This window comes from Scatophagus argus, chromosome 7, assembly GCF_020382885.2.
Source record: "Scatophagus argus isolate fScaArg1 chromosome 7, fScaArg1.pri, whole genome shotgun sequence".
In the NCBI taxonomy this organism is placed as follows: Eukaryota; Metazoa; Chordata; class Actinopteri; family Scatophagidae; genus Scatophagus; species Scatophagus argus.
The window spans coordinates 16,891,567-16,914,107 of NC_058499.1; the positions used below are offsets into that span (position 1 = coordinate 16,891,567).

Here is a 22,541-nt window from a genome sequence, read left to right on the forward strand (position 1 = left end):
TCTGTCTGCGTCTCGGCGAGCATGATGACCCCTGTTCACCCTTTGGAGCATACATGCAAAATGACTAAACCTGGGGAAAGTACATGGCTATGAAAGTTTCATAATGTGGATCAGGGTCATAATGAGTCTAACTTCTTACCCCAGATGACCAAGAGGCAAAACAACACTGAAATACTCCACATATTACATATTCTGTTGACAGTACTCATTAAATGAGTAAATATGCAAGAAGCGTACATTCATATTTTCCAACTTATTTTCTTCTCTTTATTCTTATTTTAATCATAGTAGTACAGACCAAAATGGCTGACAATGTCCTTATTTCTTTCCATTCCCAGAGGAGGGAAGAACGAACCAGAACCAGAGCAGCCTGTGCCCAGGAAGGTGACCATCCGCAGCCTGCCCTCTGCCGACGACATCGACCCAGACGTACTGGACAGCATGCACTCCCTGGGCTGCTTCAGAGACAAAAACAAACTACTGAAAGACCTGCTCTCTGATGAGTGAGTGAATAGAGGAGCAAAGGGGAGGGATGGTGGGATGAAGAAGAAATGAATGAGGATGAGGTTCGGCGACTGAAAAGGTGCAAGTGTGGAGTGAAAAAGGCTGGATGGGGGAACAGTTGAAAAAGTGTGTTGAAAAATGAAAAAATGAAAGTGTCTAAAGACAGGGAGAAGGGGACGGGGCTGTGTGGCGATACTGCAGTGGACGGGATGGATGTGTGGTGCCTCTTATAAAATCCTGTGAGGTTGTCACTTTAGATGTCGGAGGCTATAGATCACTTAACTGTTAACACAGAGCACTTACACTGCTTGCCACTGGATAGATCCCCCCCCCACCCCCCACGCCCCAGCAGATCCTGGCTTTCACCACCACCACCAACTCCTGGGTCACATTGTTTATGTCCTGCTGCTAATGTTTGTCTGTGAGTTACACATATGGTTGTATTTTGCTCCTGTGAATATGCATTTATGGAGGTGTTTTTTAGTTTAATTTTGCTTTTCTTTTCTTTCTCCTTTGCTCCTATTTTACATATGCCCAGCCTCTGTAATTTAAAACTAAACGAGCATTTCTCTATCACTTTCCCCTCTCCCGCTCTCACCAACTCTTCCGTTTGCCTCCTTTCTCCCGGGAGCATCCCTTAATAGTGCTGGACTGGAGGAAAATCTGCGGTCTCTATCTCCCTTCCCCGGGTTCATTTTAGCTGAAGTTGCAAGTCCTTGTCTCTTTGCCTCCTACTGCTTTCCAATCTGTCTTTTTTCACGAAGGGCCAATCCCTGGGCTTTTTGCATAGAGAGAATTGGCCTAGAGGCCAAATATATTAGTCTTCTCGATTTACAGAGAAAGAAAGAAAAGGATGAACTCATAATGTTTTGATACTTTCATAAACTCACCAGTATGGAGAAATATACTGTATGCAGAATATTAATATATGGTGGCTTAATGACCTGTAAAACTAAACTTTTGTTTTAATGATGGGAGCTATTTAGTAGCTGTTTCACAATGAACTCAAAAAGATTAAAGGACATTAATCATAATGTGGGTTTTTGCAGTTTAATGTCTTGGTTTTGAGCTCTTGCAGATGCTGTTACTCTGATGTATATGAATGCATCACTAATCTATACATATGTATGTTTTAGGAACGACCCAGGTTTGTTGTAAACTGTTGTACTTCTTTTCCAGAAGTCTCAGTTGCCTTTGTATTGTTTCTTCTTTGCAGTGACAACCAAGAAAAGATGATCTACTTCCTGTTACTGGACCGTAAGGAAAGGTACCCGAGTCAGGAGGACCAGAACCTTCCCCCTCGCAATGAGATAGGTGAGGCTTGCACCAAAGAGTTAAGTGCAGAATAGAACAATAGAACAAAATATGATTAAACAACTGATTTACATGACTATGAACAGCCAAGGAAAACGTGACTAGTGTCTGACTTTACATCGTTGAATAGACAGCTGTTTACTCTGATAAAACAAGTCAGTTCAGACCGGAATAATGAAAAGGGAGTGCGAGAAGGTAACTCAGCGCAGCGAGTGTCTGGACCATTCTGCAGTGTTTTCTTCCCTCATCAGCAATCGGATCAGCTCCAGTAGACATTGACTGGGTCTCCAGAAGAAAACGCTTTATTAAGTTCTTAAGCTTCTCAGTGAAATATAGTAGCGGAAAGGGAACCCGTTAATAGCCAGATTTTTTCTAAACTGTCATCTCCAACATCAAAAAAAGGTATTCTCCTATTTGCACGCAACAACCCAGCACAAATTTCCACCCACAAAAGTCTGAAAGGACAGAGACTTATTTTCTGACAAGACCACTGCAATAGGAAGAATATTATGTGCAAGTGTGTGTGTGTGTGTGTGTGTGTGAGCATGTGTGCGTGCGCGCTGTGAGATACCGACATTTTGATGAATAGACTCCCTCTTCAGTGAATGTGATACAGTCAATACAGTGGCCATTAGTTCAAGGTCTGGGAGGAAACCATTACTTATTCACTATTAGTTAAAATGTCAATGTGATCAGAGCTAAACATCACTCAAACACTCATACATGCAGCATACGTGCAATGCACAAAACCAGTGTCAGTGTGCAGAATCGGATGCATTAACGCTCAGAGACGTCATGTGTTCGATCTGATTCAGTCTGTCTCGCTTGCTTGGCGCAGATCCTCCAAGGAAGCGGGTGGACTCCCCCATGTTGAACCGTCATGGCAAGAGGAGACCAGAGAGGAAGTCCATGGAGGTCCTCAGTGTCACAGACGGAGGGTCACCTGTACCGGCCAGGAGAGCTATCGACATGACACAGCACGGACAGAGGTACGCGTGGAGGTGAAAAAAGAGGTTCAAAAAAATCAATACAATTTTCAAATGAACAAATAGAGATAGACGTAGCTCTGTGTGATGTGTTTGTGTATGTGTGGAGGATCTCACAGTCCAGTGGCGTTTCAGCAAGCCTGACAGCGAGTCTGGCTCTGGGTGTCAGCCGGTTAGTTTGTGAACAAACATAAACAGAGACTGACACTCTGCTCGCTTTGTCTCCTGTCTCACTGTAGTAAATCAGTGTACAGTAAAAGCTTGGATATTCCTGACGCCAGTACAAAATGCAGCAAAGAAGAAAGGTATTCACTTGCCCTTTTCACCTCCTCCTGCTTCGTGTCTCACCCCCATGCAAGGGGACATTCATGGCAGCAGAAAAATGCAGCAGTGCTTTCTGTTAAAAAAGCCCTCTCTCTTTTTTTTTCCACTGGTGATCACATATGCAGTGGTGGCTTCACAAGTCTATTTTAAAATCTAGAACTCATCTGAAAAATCAAAGAAGCTGTGTCCAACAGTCAACAGCTTTGAGATGGCAGTTCCTAAAGTTTGAATTAACTCTCTTAATTAACTTAATTTTTAAACTGAGGAATACTGTGCATTTGCAATTCAGAGCCTTGATATCTTCAAACCCTCCTTTTCCAGTGTTAGCTCAATTATCTCTTCTCATAATCTGAATGCATTGATAATCAGTTCTCCCATACTGTGTTCCACTTTCCCCGGATGCTGAATATTCCTCTATTTCTCTATTTTAGAAATGTTCACATCAGGCCAGAACCACAGGGCAGAGTGATTTAAAATCTGTTTCCTCATCTTTTCAACAACCAATATATCATCGCACCACACATTTCTGCTCAGAGGCAGTGACATTTGTGACAGCGGGAAAGATTGAATCAGAGGGGGGTGATAACCCGATCTGCCTAATGATAGGCAGATTGGCAGAGGACTGGAAAAAGCTTTCAGAGGTATAGGACATAAATGCAGAGGCAGCAAGTGCATGTATTATATAGATAAAAAAAAGAATTGTTAGTTGAATATTCATCAAAATGTCAGATGCATTAATAGCTCCTCACCATGATGCTTTGCCAGCAACAAAATATCAAGAACACATTTCCTTTGCAGAAGTTTTAAATCCATTTCGAGAGCTTCCACCTCTGAACACTTCTGCTTAATTCTTTCTGTCCTCTGCTGTCTCTGAATTTCAGCTTCCTGTGTTTCATTGCCTCTTTACCCGTTTCTTCATCCCTTCAGGCAATCCAAGTCTTACTCTTCTTTATTTAAAGGTTGCATTAGTTTAGAAGCTGTCTTCCTCTGCCCTTCACTCTGACTCATTTGTTTCATGAAAGCCTAGAATACCAAAATAGATCGGTTTGCAATGGGCTTTAGGCTTAAATAATACTTTCATAAACAGCATTGAAGACAATTCATAAATTATACAACATAAAGGGCACCAAAATTAGCATTCTGAACTTTGTTTAAAGCAAGAACTGTAGGTTTACTTGTATAAATTCCAATAAAAAGACATCTACTGGGATAGGTTTGTGTCTGGATGCCACACATATATATCAGCAGCTATGGTCATTAAAGAAGCTCTGCTGCATCTTTCTTCCATGCTACTTTAAAATAGTGTGTATGTTCTTACCCCTCCAGCCGAATCTATTTCAGGGGCTCCTCCCTACCCTTTCATTTCTCGCTCCCTCTTTCCACTGTGGTCCCTTGTGTGCAGCTGACCTTCAGTCCCAAACACCCCCCTCTGTTTGTATGGAATTGCTATGCTAATGTGGAAACGCTGCTATTTTTTCTCTGCCTGGCTTCCTATCAACTGTGGCTGGTTGGAGGTGGGGGAGTCCAATAACACAGCCCCTCCGCCTCCAAATCAAATCAAATCTCTCTATCGCTATATGTCTCTTTTCCCCCCACTGCAACTCGTAGCTCTCGAGCAGTGGAGGGAAAAAGATGTTGGTAACAAAGTCTCTGTGAATCTGGAATTATGTTGTGTTTTTGAACTTTTCTGCCTTTTATCACGTCCTTGTGTGCGCTTTGTTTGATCATGTGCGTGCTTGTGTGAGTGTGTATAGACGATGATGTTGGGGAAGCACATATGTAGCAGAATAACGTCCAAAGATTTGACTGACTTTCTCTGAACCTAACCTTATCTTTCCCCGACAGCAAACTTTTGTCGACAGCGCAGAAGATTCGCAGAACTTCAGATCAGAGGGTGTCAGAGAGAGGACTGACTTTGAAACATGTGTTTTGACAGGATACATTTCCACCAGTGTAAATGGTGGATGAGAGGGGAAGCAGTTTTATCTAAAATTACACAACGAAAATGCCTCAATCCTTATCCAGCATTTTGCCTCACATATCGCATGCAGGCAGTTTCAATCCGATCAGCTGTCCAGGCTGCTTTTTAATACATGTGAGTGTTGATTTAGCTGGTGTATAATCAAATAGATTAGGAATAAATGCTGTAGTAGCCAGGTTAGAGACATTCTCATGTGAATGCCCATATCATTCTTTATAAACCCAAAAGTATCTCGAAAAGACATTTAAAGCCAAAGCACAAGAAATCCCTCTGATTTAATTTTAAATCTTAACAACATGCCAGGAGAAATGAAGGGAGGTTAATGATATGTAAATGAAATATGGAAAAGTGCTGCAGTGTGAAGAAGAGAATATCAATTGATTTTTTCTTTCTTTCTTTACAGATCTGCTCTAGTTGCTTCATGCAGTTTAAATGTGTTACGTTAGTCGCAGCAGTCTTAATAAGTCAGGCTCTCATGCTAATTATTGACTCTAATTTATCTAAGAGGCTCAAATGAGCACAAATAAAGCACCTTTAACACTGATCTCTACAGCAGAAACTGCAGGGGTCTTACTACATTTAGAAATTCGAGTAGCTGAGCTATGAATATTAATGGACTGAGTCCCCTGGGAGTTGTCAAGATTCAGGAAAGGAAATGAATTTAAACAGTGTGTTGATTTATATGAATATCTACTCCCCATAGAAGAACTCCATCGGCAGGACAAAGTCAATATAGAGGAGGGGTGGAAAGAAAACTTGAACTTTCTGCACTTAAATCTTTCTGGTAGAGCAGGAGCACTGTGTTTTGGCTTTGGCAGTTTTATTCTTGTGCCGTTTGACTCCTGGCACCATCCATTTCATTTTGCTTCACTTTCGCTTTATTTCAGTCCATGTCCTCATCCCAGAATGTCTTGTACTTGTTACATCCCCCACAGCCCCACATTAGACCCCCACAGGTGCTTTGGATTGGTCTCTGACACAGCCGGTGGTCACACACTGAGGACATGGGCCCACGTTCCAAAAGAAGCTCACGGATAATGGAAAGACAAGGATGGGCAGCCACACACATACACATATAAAATAGGTGTAAGGTTCTTCACCCAAAAATATTGCACACGTTCACATTTCCCCCCAGTGGTGTCTGCCAGTGCAGGTAGTTTTATTTGTCCAGGTAAGATATCCCTTTGTGAGATTAGACAAATGCATGCTCACCAATACACTGTTACAAGTACAAGCCCAGTGCCAAAAAATGTTATGATGTTGTTTAAAACTGATGCCAGCAAGATGTTTCAAACAGAGGCAACAAAAGACTGGGAACATCTGGAACATTCCACAGGTAAACAGGTTCATTGGTAACAGGTGATAGGATCGTGATTGGGTATGGGCCGAGCTTCGCCACTCTGTGAAACACATGACTGGTTAAATGCGAACACTACATGGGCTCAGGAACACTTTGTAAACCTTGTTTGTTTGCAATTCTGATTGCAGTCTGTTTTTATTTCTGTTTTACACGTCTTTGCACTCTTGGTAACACTGTAGATTGGGCAACACATATCAACCATTAGCTAGTTTACAGTAGCACATGCATGTTATAAGCATATCAGGTTTAGTAAGTATGTGCATTGTGCATTGTGGGTGATCCCTGCACACCTGTCACACAAACTGTTCACTCTTCTGCCAATCTGGGAAAAACCATAAGACTCCTCAATTCTCAGAGGCTGGACTGAGTTCACTACACAACAAAACATGCATATTGTCACCTCATACCGCACTTCATACTGTTTACACTGTTTACAATACTGTCCCTACCTCAACTTTATGGCTGTCTCAAACATTCCATAACCGGGCCATGTCCTGGTCGGTGCTGCTCCTTGTTGCTGGTTCTATAGACTTTGTGCAGTATGTATAGTCATAGTCTCTGTGCTGTGTGTATAGTCTGCACAGTCCTTGTGCACTATGTATAGTCCTGTGGTATGTAGGTACGGTAGGTGTAGTCTTGCATGGGTTTGCACTATGTACAGTGTGTATTTAAATTCTAGTGTAGCACCTGGTCCCTGGTCGTTTCACTGTGAAATGTCAATAAAACCCTCTTGACTTGAAGTAAAATCATAATTTGAAAAATAACCAGTAACTGTCCAAAAAATGTAGTGGAGTGCAACATTTCCCTCTGAAATGTAATGAAGGAGAGAGTAACATAAAATGATGCTTAATGAAATGTACTTAGTTCCACCACTGGTGCTCACGTTGAAAAATTAAACTCCAGTTTGTTTTTTCAGCAACATTTTCCCAGTTACTCCACACTGTCAGCTACTTGCTAATAATAAAGTAGTCCCTATGAAAACTGTTGACAGTGTGTTCTGTGGATTATCCATAGTAATAAGGATATTGTGTCTTGAAATTTGTTTAGGTTTTTAAGTGTAACATTTATTGAAATGAATAATAAATAAATTGGACTGGACTCAGTTGGAAACGTTGAAAATGCAAACAAGCATATAAACAAACACACAGGATAACTGAGGGCTTAGCTGGCCTCAGCATCTCCTCCTGGTTTAGTATCATGGCTACTTTGCTAATATATGATAAATGATTGTTTAGTTGTGTATGTAGTTCACTATAAATAAAACACTTGTCAACTATAATTCATCGTCTCTCTGGGTAATGGGTGAGCCACTGACAGCCCATTACTGTACAGCATAACCATCTGTAACATTAGCTTTATAGACTTGCTGGCCCAACACTAACAGATGCAGAGTGCCGCTAACAATATGCTCATAATGGCCCGAAGACGCTGTGTTTTGCCGTGTTCAGATGAAGTGCAGTTGGCTACATGCGCACAGGCGCTGTAGTGAGCAACCGTGGGCATGTCTCAGTGGACCTTAGGACTTCAATGTAAATGATAGCAACAGTCTGGTCAGCTGCTCTTCGAAACAAGAACTACTAGCCAACGTGTGCATCTCAACATCGCCTACTCATGTGTGCATGAGTCTGTGCAATAAATACACTCCCAGAAGGGGCAGTGAGAGAATTACAGAAATAGCCAGAGTGTGGGAGTTTCTATATTTTCCTCTCACTGATGGTAGCCATTCGTGTTGCTTTGCTGCTGTTCTGTTTGTGTGTCAGAGCCTCTCAGGAGAAAGATTGCTGCTCTAGTATTAGTTCTTTCTTTTGGTGGTTGTAAATTAAAAGGCAGGGGTGAACCCAAATAAGTGCTTCTACCGCTAGAACACTGATACATACAGATCTTAATCAAGGCTTGTTATTGTGACAGCACCAATGTCTTTTTTTATGGCTACTAGCCGTCAGACCGCTCCGCCATCAGGAATGCTGCCATCCGTTTCCATTACTTCCATCCTTTGCTCCCATCATTCATTCTCCCATGTTTTCTCTCATTCCTCCATCACTCCTAAATTTCATCATTCACCCTTCACTGTTATCTGTGAGGTCTTCCTCTACAACCAAGCGAAGCTGAAGAAACACTAGTTGTAGTGTTTGTGTCTTCATCTTTTCATGGGGAGATTAAAGTTCTGTAGGCTTGGCCACATGTTCACAAATGCATCAAAGGAGAAGGAAAGAAAGGGAGAAAAGAAGGCGAGTATTAATAGATTGAATGACAAAAAGGAGCAATGTTGTGACAGTGAGCAGCTGGTGTTTCCCAGTGTTGACAGGCCCTGTTTTTTTTTTTTTTTTTTTGTGTGTGTGTGTGTGTGTGCGTGAGTACATGTGTACATGTGCGCCTGATGGAGACAGATTGTTCTGTGATTGTTCATTTCTAAGCTGGGATCTGCTCATAGGGGTTATTGACGACATCTGCAGGGGAAAAGAAAAAAAAAAAAATGACAAATGGCACTCAACCAAATGTCCCACTTCATTTCCCCTCTCAAGATATTTTCTACTGAACCAGTGAAAAGGCCTCAGAGTCAACATGTCTGCTTTAATAGCAAACTATAGAAGGAGTGGAAAGCTAATTTGAATGCTAATCTGTGGAAAGTCACTTATAGATTTGCGGGAGAAGCTGCAGTCAAATCAACGTATTTGAAACCGAAGTTTGAGCTTAATTGGTACGAGACTAATTGCTGGTCGATGCTAGCAGGTCGGTGCTGCTTCTGTGTTGTAACGCTTTTAACCTCTTTGTGTGAATAGTTGTGTTTTGCAACGGACTTGATAGCAAGCCCGTCCATAGTATGATGGTATATGCTGTAGTGCTTTCTAACCTGTAACCTCCAAGTTCTCAGCTCCATCTGTGTTTATACTCAAACATGTTAGAGGTACACATGTTGATCTCTCAAATTATCTCTGCCCCTGTCTTTTGTGTTTGTGCCACAGGTCGCGGTCTATTAGTGGAGCTTCTTCTGGCCTCTCCACCAGCCCCCTCAGTAGCCCACGGGTAAGTCACGAACTTCTGCGTACATTCAGTCACACACACTCACACTCACACTCACACACCCCCCTTCCCACACACACACACACACACACAGTACACAGCACACACCTCTTGACTTGACCCCTTACTCAGGTATCTAGTTGTTCACATTCAGGTATAAGGACCGTCCAGCTGCTTCTGATCCCATCTTATTGCTGACATCTTATTGCTGTTTGCTAGAGTGAATGAAGACGGTCACTGCAGCTTCTGACCTTTACCAGAGCACAGCCCACTGTGAAAGCAATAGCTCTCTATCTCTGTCTCTCCACTTTATTAGTAGTCTGAGAGAGTATGTTTTTTCACTCCTTAAATTTTAAACCACACTTCAGATCTACCTATACATTTTGAGGAAGAAGGGATCTACTCTGATGAACTCTTCATATCCGGTGTTAGATCAGACTGTGAGTCATCGCTGTGTCCGAGGTTGGATCTTTCTGTTAACTCCAAGTAAAACACACTGATGAACTTACGCAGGAGACGTGCCAGCACAGCAAACTTTCTCCTGCCCTAAAGCCTCTTCTCTCTCCATCCTTTCTACTTATTATCCCTCTCTCTGTTTTCTGTGGCCTGAGCCCTGTGAAAATCCAGCTCAGGGAATGCTTCAGAAAATCCCACTTTTCTTGCTCAGAGCTAGGGAGCTTGTAGTAAACTTTTCCAGCTGACTAACCTGAGAAGGCTCGAGATTAGCCAGGATCCTAAGACGAGCGCCTCATGCCACACAGGCTCTTTCAGGCTGATCTGAAAGGGAAATTGATTTTTCAGACCTGCCCAAAGCCTGGATTGTGCTCTCAGCAAGAGGCTCCATGAGGGGTTATTTTCTCAGATTTGTGTCTCGAAAAAGGGGAGGCGTCCGAGGGAAATAGTTTATCAGTGCACCATTGTAGCCGCAATTTCACCATTACAAATGAAACAGATCAATAAACCTATCTGGAAACAGGAGATTTTACAGCAGAGATACCATAATGGTGTTTCCCCTGTTATTGAGACAGCCCAAATTGTCCTCACAGCTGGCCTTATGTCTCTCACACCTGTCTGTCTGTCTGTCTGTCTGCTTGCTCATCTCTGTTAGCAGAGCCCTCATGTTTTCATGTGAATTTTTTATGCGTTTCGTATTTGGCCGTTTTTTTAAAATTGTGTGCACTGCTTGCTGTTTTTGTTGTTCGAATTTCATTTTTGTTTTGTTGTCTTTTGACATGAGTCACTGAATTGTCTAACTGCATGTTTCTCTTCTTTTCTGTCTTTCTGTTTTTGCAATGCCTCCATCTCTCCTGTGTATGCACACATCTCACCTGCCTCTATATTCTTTGGCCGTCCTCTGCTTCTGGCGACGTGGTTGTTTGATCTGCCACACTTTTTTCCTTGCTCTTTTCTGTGTGTTTGTGTGCCTGCATGTGTCCCCATGTGTTTTACTTTGTTTTCTTCTCCTCCTCCACCTGCTCTGGCTCTTCGCTATGTTGTGCTGCGTGTCCTCTCTCCGTGTCCTCTAACTCCAGCCTGTCCGAAAGTTCTGTGTACCACCTCAGTCTCCAGACTTGTCGCAGTCCCCTAACACAAGCCCCTGTCCATCCCCTGAGCCAGTCCCCAATCGCACAGGCCCCCGTATCTCCACACCCAACTCACTTGCTCCGAACAGTGAGCTTGTGCCGGCAGCACTAAACAAGACGCAGACACTCCCCGCCAAGCCCAAAGTTGTCCCCAAGCCCCTCCAAGCCACACGATCCAACCCGCTCCCCGAATCTTCCCCAGACCCAGAATCTGCAGCTAAATCAGAGTCCTCCAAACCCTGCCAGCTCCCATCGCAGCCACCCTCTGCCTCTGTGCCCCCTACCCCTACTTCTCCGTCCTCACCATCCTCCCCCTTTTTCCCATCCCCATCCCCAATTCCCGGTGCTTCCATCCCAAATAGCCCTCAGGTACGGCGCTCCCATTTTGCAGCCAACCCTCAGCTCTCTGTGCCCTTTAGCCCAGCGGTGCCATTGTCGCCCATCCGACTGCACCACTTTCATCCAGTAGCGCCCGTGCCTTCCTCGTTCACTGACCACCCACCCAAATCTATCCCCCTCATACAGGTTACCCCTCACCCCTCCCCTCGAGGCAGCCCCCTCCCCACCCCAAAGGGCACCCCAGTGCACACTCCCAAGGACAGCCCGGCCGGGACCCCCACCCCAACACCGCCCCCCAGCCCATCCATTGGAGGCATGCCTTGGAGGACGCGCCTCAACTCCATCAAGAACAGCTTCCTGGGCTCACCACGCTTCCACCGCAGAAAACTCCAAGGTACTGACATTACATCAGCGTTAAAATTTTTATGGTAGACACTGAATTTTCCTTGTACTTGTATTCGTTTCATTGCTCATTGCTCGAAACCGTACTGTACCCATGAGTGCGATCTACTTGTTATCTTTCTCTCAGCCTTTGTCTGATCTTTACACTTGCTTCCCCAGTTCCCACACAAGAGGAGATGTCCAGCCTCACACCAGAGTCTTCCCCAGAGTGAGTAGATGCTGTACTTTTTGAAACCAACATTACTATCATAACTATGTATAACCTGTCAGCCCCTCAGTTATTGGCTCTAACAGGCTCGCTCTTGATAGCATGATGTTTTGGAAAGTATTACATCCCTGAATGTTTGATTTTCACCTGCTGAGTTCCCTGTAATGACCTCAGGTCTGGTCTGGGATGGGGAATCAGCACCGTAGCAGGAGGTAGTGAGTCGGTTATGAGGTAGGTAAGGTAGCCTGTGTGATGTTGCTGAGCTCCCAGGGGTCTGATAACTCAAGGTTGGCCCAGATATGCCTGTTTGGTTGGCTGGCTGTCTGACTTGGCCATCTCCAGTCTGGCTATGAAGAACATCCTGGCTGAAGGAGTTGCATAGTTGGCTGGAACAGACCTTCTTTTTTGCTGGGTTAGGCCTAATCACAAACACACGCAGTTGCCTACCAGCTGTAACCAGAATCTTCTTGCTGAACAATGCGCCAGTTAATGTCTCTGCAGATACACCATTATGTGAGTCTGTATTCATGTTTAAATAATAAATATTTATTTATATTTAGGAAGAAAATTGGGGATTTTTTTATCCGTTTTTGCTAAAGTTTGAGTCTTGCAAATTCATCAACATTTTCAAGAATCTCATGAAATATTAACATTCCAGAAAAGTGAAGTCCATATGGCTTGTTAGTTGGTGCAGGTACACCTGGGCTGAGGCCAGTAGTGAATTCATCTACCTCTGCCCCTTCTGGACCTACAGTTCTGTTCACAGAGAGGCTCAATTATCTCTCTCTCTCTCTCTTTCTCTCCCTCTCTCTCTCTCTCTCTCTCACACACACACACACACACACACACGCACTCACACTCATACACACACACTCTCATATACACACAGACACAAACACACACACACACATGCATTTACAAATATCCATTTGTGCAGAAGGTGAAAATCAGAAACTTTCCTCCCTTGCACAGATTTAGCTCATTTCCCACGAGATACCCTCTGTTGCTGCAGAGATGGGTGGATGGACTGGCTGTTAAAATAAGAAAGTAAAAATGGTGTGAAGAAGACAAATGCTCTCTTGTAGGCATGTACAGCGAATAATATAAACTTACAGCAGACTTTTTTCTTCTTGTCATTCCCCACAGACTTGCCAAAAAATCCTGGTTTGGTAACTTCATCAACCTGGAAAAAGAGGAGCAAATCTTCATTGTCATCAAAGACAAGCCTCTCAGCTCCATCAAGGCGGACATCGTTCAAGCCTTTCTCTCGGTACACACTCAACTTTTTTGCTTAATACCTGACTTTTTCCCTCCCCTCACTGCCCCCTTAATCCTTCTGCCTTCTGATCCCTGCTCCCTTCACCCCATCTTCTCTCTCTTTGCATGGATATGTGTATTTCATGTGTATCTGTTATCTGGTGCAGGATTTTTGCCTTTTCTAACAGCAGTAGTGATTGGCTATGCAGTGAGGCAGCTTTACTCTGAGTGTTTCCTAACATGCTTCTGACTTATGTAGCAATTCTGTAAACTGCTTGTGTTCAGTGCTTCTATTTTCTCTCTGACTGCAGACTTGAGGTCAACAGAAAATCAACAGAGAGCATTGATCATTAGCATATAGATGCTTTGCCTCAGTTCTGTGTATTGAGCATGTGGTGTGTGTTTGTGTGTATGTTTGGATGTGCGGTGCGAGAAATTGAGAAATGGAGTAAATTGTATCTGTGTCTGTGTGGTGTGTTTACGATAGCAATGGATGTACAAATGCATGCAGGAATGCAGACATCAGGGTTCACCCAGACTGTGTCTCTACAAACATTCAGCCGTGGTAGTTGAGACTCAGTGTACATAATTAAACAGAACCTATCCTCACCCCAGTTAGATTTAACAAAGTCTAAGTAAATGCAAACTCCACCAGTGGAGGTCAATGTCAAATCTGTTCCCCCATCCCTGTAGGTAGCTATTTTCTCCTCTGGGTTATGCTGGCTGGTATTCCAGACAGGAGATTGGCACCTGAATCAGTGGAATTATACCTCTCAGTACACTCACATTAATGGAATGTCAAACCCTCTCCAGCACTGTGGCGAAACGTGACTATTTCAGAGCTCACCTGTTCATTGGCCATACAAATTCATTTTAGGTGGGAGAGTGCAATGTTGTTGGATGACTCAAGATTACATTAGCTTAAGTCTCCCTGGCATGCATGGCTACTCCCCGGGGCATTAATCTCCTTCGAGTTTCAACTCGGCTTGGTAGTATGTGGAGGGTATTTTAATGAGGCTTTATTCACCTTGTCATTTGCAAGCTGTGGGAGAAAAATCAATGCTCACTGTATAATCCCATTAATCGCCTCTTTTTACTACCTGGTTTTATTCATATCTCTGCCTCTCTGTCCATTTTTCCTTTACTGACTCCTCATCCTTTTTTTTCCTCCCAGATTCCCAGCCTGAGCCACAGTGTGATCTCTCAGACCAGTTTCCGCGCAGAGTACAAGTCCACAGCGGGCCCTACAGTCTTCCAGAAGCCGGTTAAATTCCAAGTGGATATCACCTACACAGAGAGCACAGCCGCCACCAAGGAGAATGGCATCTACTCTGTCACCTTCACTCTGCTCTCAGGTCAGGATGCACCAGGTCACAAATCATACTTGTTCTCTTTTGTTAAATTCCTTTTGAGTTTTTACTAGATGTATGATTCTGGACAGACATGGATGTAAACTGCAACTTGTGTGCGGAGGCATACAACTGCAAGGCAGTAATTCTAGTTGAACATTAAGTTAACACTTAAGAAACGCAATCATTTTAAATTCTGGTGAAAGAAATTTGAATAAAACAAAACAAAAGTGATGCATGTTACCTCTGTGACACACATCATGCTTTTTGAACCTATTCTGTTCCCATTAGCTTGCAGATGTGAAGTCTAGAACTACATGTTCTCTACAAGAACAAGAGTTGATTTCCAAAAAAATCAAGGCTTCATGTTGTGTTTTCCGCTTTTTAATAACATATGGTGCCTTTATGAGGGATGTTATTCTTTCTCATGTGGCCAGGACCCTTCTTGCAGTGAGACAACAGATCACTGTGTTACAGACACTATTATTTAATCTTGAATAGCCAATCTTCTCATCTCTTCAGGCTCACAGAGGTCTTGTGAAATTCAAGCTAACGAGTCACTTTGAAAAGTCTTGAAAGGCATCCCTTACTTGTCAAGTGGGAGGCTGTCTCAAGCTAATGAAGTTAATCCATGTATCCAGCAAAATAAATAAATAAATAAATAAACCAAAAGTGCTGGTTCTAGGGGTGGGTGTTTTCAGACTCGTTGCCAAAAAGAATGACTGTCTAAGTTTTTTCAAAGTTCAAGTTGTAAATGCTTGATAAGATTTTCCTGCAGACCTCTCTGAGTTCAACAAGATGAGTTCTGGCTATGCATGATTACATACTATGCAATCATGCGTGCATGCTTAGCCTTGCAGAAACACATGCATGCTCTCTTTCACTGTCTCTATGTCTCACACATGTATTTACAGTCACACACACACACTCAAGTGGGGGGCACATTTGAGCTGAATGGGGTGTAATAGTGGCTGTTGGCAACCTGCTGGTTCTTCTTAACCACTGACCACATACTGTAGCAGGAGCTTACAGAAGCACTCCTCTCAGTCCTCCATTTATCATCTCAGGGTTTCTGCAGCTCACATTTTACACTGTGCTCTTGTGTGTGTGTTTCTCTTCTCCTCACCTTTGCTTTCTTCCTCCATTAATTATTCTGTCTGCATATTTTCTGTAGTCTTCTTATCTGTCTGATGCTGATCATGACAATGTATCCTCTATGGGTTTTCACGTGTCTGTGTTTAGGACCAAGCCGGCGTTTTAAGCGAGTAGTTGAGACCATTCAGAGCCAGTTGTTAAGCACACATGACCAGCCTGGGGTCCAACAGCTGTCTGGTGAGTAAGAACTCTTCAAAAAAAAAAAAAAAAATTACAAAATCTTTCCCGAAACCTCTTCACACTTACCCCCACCGCCTCATCCGTCCATTTCAACCCCTGATGAGCCACCCTCACCGCTGAAGCTAAGCTAAGTCCTGCCCTCCTTGTCCCTGTGCTTGAAATCCCTGAGCCACTCTCCACGTCTCGAAAACGGCTTCCTTTTGCATGCCCGTGCCTCACTGCCTTGAAAGGGTGGGAGCTGCTCTCAAACACCGACTGCGGGTCAAATGTTGTCTAGTTGCCCTGGCAGTGAAGATTAGAGCAGAGGTAGAGTAAGCTGATTTGCATTCTGTTACTCCTACTTCCAAGACTGATTGTCGGAGCTTGTCACCATGGCAACACCAGTGCACCTCAACGCACTCCCACAATGCACTGCACTGCCACACCACACCTGACAAGCTCCCTCCCTCTCTCTGGGTGCTTGCACAATAGGACACCCCCTCCCCTTATTTTCCCCTGTCCGCCAGTCTCTTTTGGCTCCTTCAAAGGCACCGAGTACATATAGAAACCTCTGATGGGCAGCCTTCATCACCACCTACCCAGTCACCTGTGAACACTTATTCCGCCTGCTCATTAGTCGAAGAGGTTGATGCTGAGCGCCTGGACATGCATAAGCCTGTTCTTTCCCCGATGTCACTCCATCCTCTTCACTCAACGTCTGTATTATAAAAATAAAAATAAATCCTTCCCTGTGAGTCACTGTTCAGTTTATGCTCATCTCAGTCCCATCCCATCCCATTCTCTTGACAACATCGCCATCTGCTGGCTAGATAGGGAAAGGACCATTTTTTCAAGGTTTTTCACAGTCCTACTCTTGGTCTTTATATGTTTGTGTCTATCTGTGTTGTTTTGAGCCATGTCCAATTCCATGTATAAAGAGTAGTCGTCATGGCAGTCATGATATGTCACCGTTATCCTTGCTTGTGTGCCTCAGTACATTTAACACGTACTTCTGATCTCTTTAATTACTGTTGTGTTAAAGCTTCAAACTTCAAACTTTATTGTCAGTATATTTTTACATACACCGAAATTCTTCTCTGCATTTAACCCATCACTGATTGAACACACACGTGCAACATGCAGTGAAACACACAGGAGCAGTGGGCTGCCACTGTCAGGTGCCCTTGAGCAATTGGGGGTTAAGTGCCTTGCTCAAGGGCAACATCAGTCGGCTAATGGAAGCGGGGGAGAGTTGATTAATCACTCCACCACACCCAAATTTTTCGTCCTACCTGCCTGGGCGGAATCAAACCGGCGACCCTCCGGTCACAAGCCGCTTCTCCAACCTGTAGGCCACGACTGCCCCCTAACTGCATAACCCAACCCAACTGAGAGGTGGGTGAAATTAGAACAAATTGCGTTGGATTACACTTTTGCCGTGGGCTGTTTCAGCAACATCAATAACACTGTAAGAGTAACATTTAGTGTTCGTTGTATAATCTGAGGACTACTTGAAGTAACAGATGACAGGATATTACACAACATAAATAATGCAGTAAGGCACCTTGCATAATGGCCTCTGCCACCAGTACATATGTGAATGGGTGAACGCTGACTTGTATTATAAAGGACTTTGGGTGGTCTGTGGAGTAGAAGAGCGCCATATATAAACAGTCTTTTGCCATTTTACCATCTCCCATTGGCTGATAAATTTAGTATCAATGCCAGTTGACCAAGGTCAGTCTTAATGAACTTCATGTCTTAACACTATCAGAGTATCTCACACTGTGATAATGAATCTCAAAACAGGTCGATGTGTGCATTGTTCAAGTCAGTTTCCTCCACCTCTCTCTTTCCTTTGACCTTCTAACACACCTTTGGTGCTACCTGACCACAGGGCCTTTGGCTGTAATTAAGAATCAAAATGGCTTTGCATACCAATGTGTGTCAAACAAAAGGCTTCATCAAGTCTTGGTCATTGTGTCCCCTAATCACTGTTAACAGCAGCATACCTGGAAGCCCAGCTTAAGATAACAATAGAGGAGTGGAACAACAAAAGGGGTATGGAGAACCATTCACTTAGAGAAGGGAATCTGGTTTATTTAACAGCTGACATCATTAAGTTTGCTGCCATTTTTGAAAATGTGCAGATTTGGGTGAAGGGTGCATTCACTTATTCATGAGTAGAGAAGTTTGCCTTGGTCTTCAGACAACTGCAGACAGTCTTCACACTGGCAGCATGTGCATATTGTCAGGCTGAGTTTTGGAATTTAGCATTTTTTAGCAGAAACCAGCCATAATAGAAATGACACTTTCTAACAGCATTTTATTAAGAGCAGACACAGAATCTCTCCAGTGTGTGTTTTGTTATCTGTGCAGCACCCCTGCCTGTTTTTACTGATGATGTCAGTGTTCATTTGTCTGTCCACAGGACTCTGTTGTGCAAATGGCTCTTCTGCCAAATATTCAGAAGCAGTTCTGTTTGTGACTGATAGTTCCCAGAGATGTGCTGTGTGTGCACCGTTAACAGAAAGAACATCGACTCTTTATTTGCTCCATTTCTCATGTTTTGTGTCCTTACCAGTCCACCTACCAGCAGTGGGACCATTAAGGCCCTGCAGAAGGGGTGAATGTGCTGAAGATCATTTGCATGAATACTGACAGACAGACACACACACACACATGGCATATGAGCACACTGTAAGTGTGCTTACTGTATAACAGTTAGGAAGAAAAAAATGTATTATTCAGCATATCTGCACATTTTGTTCAGCGCAAAGCATCAAGTTAAGACAGTACTTATGACTTAAATTCAGCTTACCGCAGTTTTAACTCTGGTTGTGGTAAAATCACGCAATTTGAACTTTTTCTTACTTCAAAGAGGACACAATGGTGGTGCAGGGTGTTTGATGTCTTTCGGCCAGCTTTTGTAGTTAGCTGAAGTGTTAAACTCTGAACTCAGCTGTGGAAATGTGTTGATCAAAGGTTGTCTCTTAGCTCTAGGCAGTCTGAAGTGCAGACATTACTGTATTAGATGCACCTCACTTGGTACAGTAGCCACCAGACAGACAGCCTCCATCGCCTGCGCTTTGTTGAGGTTTCAGTGCTGTGGTGATGTCTCACATTGTCCTTCTTCCATCCCGGCCAAACCTGCTAGGACACCAACTCACACAGAGGACACATTATGCTTACTGTTTCCGCTTCGCAGATAGAAACCTGTACGTGATAGAAACACAACAGAAACCCCACAAATTGCTTTAATTTTCAGTTTTCAGTTGAATGGCTTCTTGTGTGTTTCCACCGGTTGTGCTGTGACATGTGCATGGTTTACTGGAGCTTACATATCACAGTCTCAACATGGCTGCCCCAGCGGCCCTCATCCTCGCTGTGTCTGTCAGCCCTGCTCCTCCTGACCTCTTGCTTGCTCTGTCTTACCTGTAGCCGCGTCTCTATCCTGTTAACCCTGTTGTTCATTAGTTTGTTTGTTCTCTTTCTTCTCTCTTTTCCCCCCTTTTTGTCCTCTTTTTTCCCCCCATCTGTGTACCTAGGCAGCCCATTGAGTAACTTCTTTGACGTAATAAAACAACTTTTTTCAGACGAGAAGAACGGACAGGTGCCCTACCCCTCTGGCACGCCCTCCAAGCACTGCCCCTCACCCATGCTCGTCCGGAGGCACGAGGCAGAAAATAATGACACCAAATGCCCCGCTGCGGGCCGAGACAGAGCCAAGTTGTCACTGGCGTCTGTGGGAACACAGGAGGAGTCTTAGACGAGACGCTGTGTAGTCAAGCCAGAACTAAAACCCATCCCAGTATTACTATAAGCCAGTGGCACAGAGAGAAAATTCTCTCCGTACTTAGCTAGATGTACATAATCATTTATGGACCTTTTTTGTATAAAATGACTTTATATAGATAGAAATATATTGAGAGAATCAAAGTGATATTTTACAAAATGCATACTTCATGACAAACACACACCCCTGTCCTTCCACTTCCCTTTTCATTACCCCTCAGTGCCCATCATCATCATGCACCACCACCTCTACCCCCAACCTTCCAGTCATCTGTGGCCCTTGTTTTTTTTTTGGTTTTTTTTTGCTCCATTGCTGCTAACCTGTGTGATGACCTGACTTGTTTCTGATACCAGGAATTATCCAGAAAACCTATTAGGTCCCTCCTCCTGCTCCCTGCTCCGCTCGCCCTCCCTTGACCACCCCTCCACCCACCCACCCCCCGAGCGCGCCGAGAGAGACGGACATTTGTTGACGGAGGACTGCTTTTAGAGGTGCGCTGAGAGGGTGGGAGGTTACCATGGAAACAGACCCTTCATGCAGACTTCTACTTTCATCTCCCTCTGCGCCCCTTCTCCACCTCTGGCAGCCATCAGTAGAAGTAGATGAAAATACCTGTAGTGTCCCCCTGTCTGAGAACCACACAAAACACAGACACGTGCACAACAAATTCACACACGTTCCAATGAAACAAGAACACACACTCCCCTCACCAGCCTGACCCCTTTCCTCCCTTCAAGCTCAAGGAGCGGTCATTAATTGGAAACAAGCATTTTACAGGAACACACTACACACACACACACACACACACACAAACACATACATGAGATATACAGGCATACATGCACAGGTCCAGTATGCACAGAAAACTCTGGGATGTATTAACAAGAACATGAAAAACAACAATAAAAAGAAGACGTGCAGAAACACTGACTGATTCAGAGGAGGAGAGAAGGAGGAGGAGTTTTGTGGAAAGCTCGACAGCCGACGCGGATGCTTGCTGGATTGTATTTCTTTGCTTTTTAATGTACTTTCTTTGTGAAGAACTGGGTTTAAAATACTAACTGACTTTATTAGAATTAACTCTATTGCTGCAAATGGACTGGAATTGTGATTTCAGAGAGGAGTGGGGTGTGAGCAGAACAGGGCAGGGGGCAGTCGGGGAGATTATATGATAGTACAGGGTTGGGGGGAGGGACGCGGGTGGGTATGTGGGTATTTAAAATGAATGATCTATTCTGTTGTACAGACTGATATCATTTCTTATGTAAAAAAACAAAAAAGAAGAAATGTCTAGTTGTGAAACTATGTTTAGATACCATAGGGTCAGGTTGGTAAACCTGCGCCTGCCACATGTTGTTATTTTAAATTCTTCCATGTATTTTTGTTACATGATCATTTATGTCTTTTGTTTGATTGACCTAATAATGATCCGAACATTCCTGTTTGTGTTATCTGCAGCACTTTGTCTTTGGTTTTCCATTTATACCTCTCTCTTAATCTCACATACCAGCAGTAGGAGTAGAGGAACAAAAAAAAAAAAACACAAAAAAAAAGATGACGTGACAAATGCAATTGTGGATATTTTTGTATTTTTGTCCTTATTTATTCATGTTTGTTCATCTCACTGTTTGAGTTCCTAATTTATTATAACTTGGCTATTTATATGAACAAAGCTGTTAGGTCCGTTGAATGTTATTTATTACCCTCTTGTGTGTTCGTAAAATGGGGAAACATTTGAAGAAAAAAAAAATATTTTTTTTTCTTTTGTTTTGGTCTGAATTTAACAGAATTATGTGAACATCGACACAGATTCTCTTTTCCCTGACCTCTGTGAAGAGGGAAAGAGAACTTGTGGGAACTCTTGGAAAAAAAAATTATTTACCAGTAATTTAAGAATGTAGACTTAGCCTCTTTTTGGAGAGGGAATATGCTCTTCTATTGATATTTGTCAGTTTCATATTATTGTGCTTGTAGGCCAGGTCTGAGGAGAAGGACACCACAGATCCCACCCTACTTCTTCTCTTTGTAAATAGACAGACAAACCGTGGGGGTTGATTGTCTTCTCAACCATGCTGGGGATTCCTGCTCTATGCTTTTAGCTTGTATTGCTGTGTGCATGTCAAACATGAGCTTTTCTTTGCATGGCTTTAGTGTTCATGTTCCATGCCAAACTCACTCCTTCTCTCAGCCTTCATTGACTCTCTCTCTCTCTCCACAAAACTACCTTTATAACGTTTTAAATTCCCCTCCTTTGGCCCTTACTCTTCACCCCCTCTGCTTTTCTTTCTGGCCTTCTTTTTTTTTTTCCACTGTTCCCTCCTCCTCCTCCTCTTATCTTGTGCACAAAGCTTTTGAACAATGCTTCCTTTACTCTGTACCTCTCTCTGGAAGGCTCAGAGGTCTGGGCTCTCTCTACCTGTTGCTGAAAGAGGCACAGTGAGCAGATATCAGTACACAAACACAAAGCAATACCCTATTGTTCACCCTCCTTTCTGTTTTCTACAATGGGAAGCTAGCAGCACCGAGGACATCCAGCGATTCTGAGGTTCAGAGTGGTCTTTTGACAGAGCAGGAACAAAACTGACCGATGTAATCCCCATATAAAATAACTGTGAGCATCTTCAGTGCTGAAACAAATAAACTCATTAAGTTATTGTGTGTTTGTTTTCCTTCTTTTTGCTTGTACATGTATGGGTAAGTGCCAACTAAAAGTAAGTATAATTATGTAGTGTTTTACGTCTGCCATATGGTCAGGGTATTCTGAATACTAGAATACACTAATTGTCATGATTAATGTGGTGCA

The 22,541-nt window shown here is 43.4% G+C and overlaps 1 protein-coding gene across 4 annotated transcripts in view; it reads left to right on the forward strand.

Moving 5' to 3' along the window:
• brsk2a (BR serine/threonine kinase 2a) overlaps positions 1–22,385 on the forward strand; it is a 152,038-nt gene extending 129,653 nt beyond the window's left edge. For 2 of the 4 annotated variants that reach the window (XM_046393489.1, XM_046393488.1), the window contains 10 exons: positions 339–503; positions 1,721–1,818; positions 2,657–2,807; positions 9,433–9,493; positions 11,599–11,806; positions 11,974–12,022; positions 13,169–13,292; positions 14,454–14,634; positions 15,871–15,960; positions 19,491–22,385. In XM_046393489.1, coding sequence (XP_046249445.1) covers positions 339–503; positions 1,721–1,818; positions 2,657–2,807; positions 9,433–9,493; positions 11,599–11,806; positions 11,974–12,022; positions 13,169–13,292; positions 14,454–14,634; positions 15,871–15,960; positions 19,491–19,711 — 1,348 coding nt within the window. In that variant the 3' untranslated portion in view covers positions 19,712–22,385. The remainder of the gene's footprint in view (positions 1–338; positions 504–1,720; positions 1,819–2,656; positions 2,808–9,432; positions 9,494–11,598; positions 11,807–11,973; positions 12,023–13,168; positions 13,293–14,453; positions 14,635–15,870; positions 15,961–19,490) is intronic. The other 2 variants (XM_046393490.1, XM_046393491.1) reach the window with 2 other exon arrangements.
• The last annotated feature ends 156 nt before the right edge of the window (positions 22,386–22,541 follow it).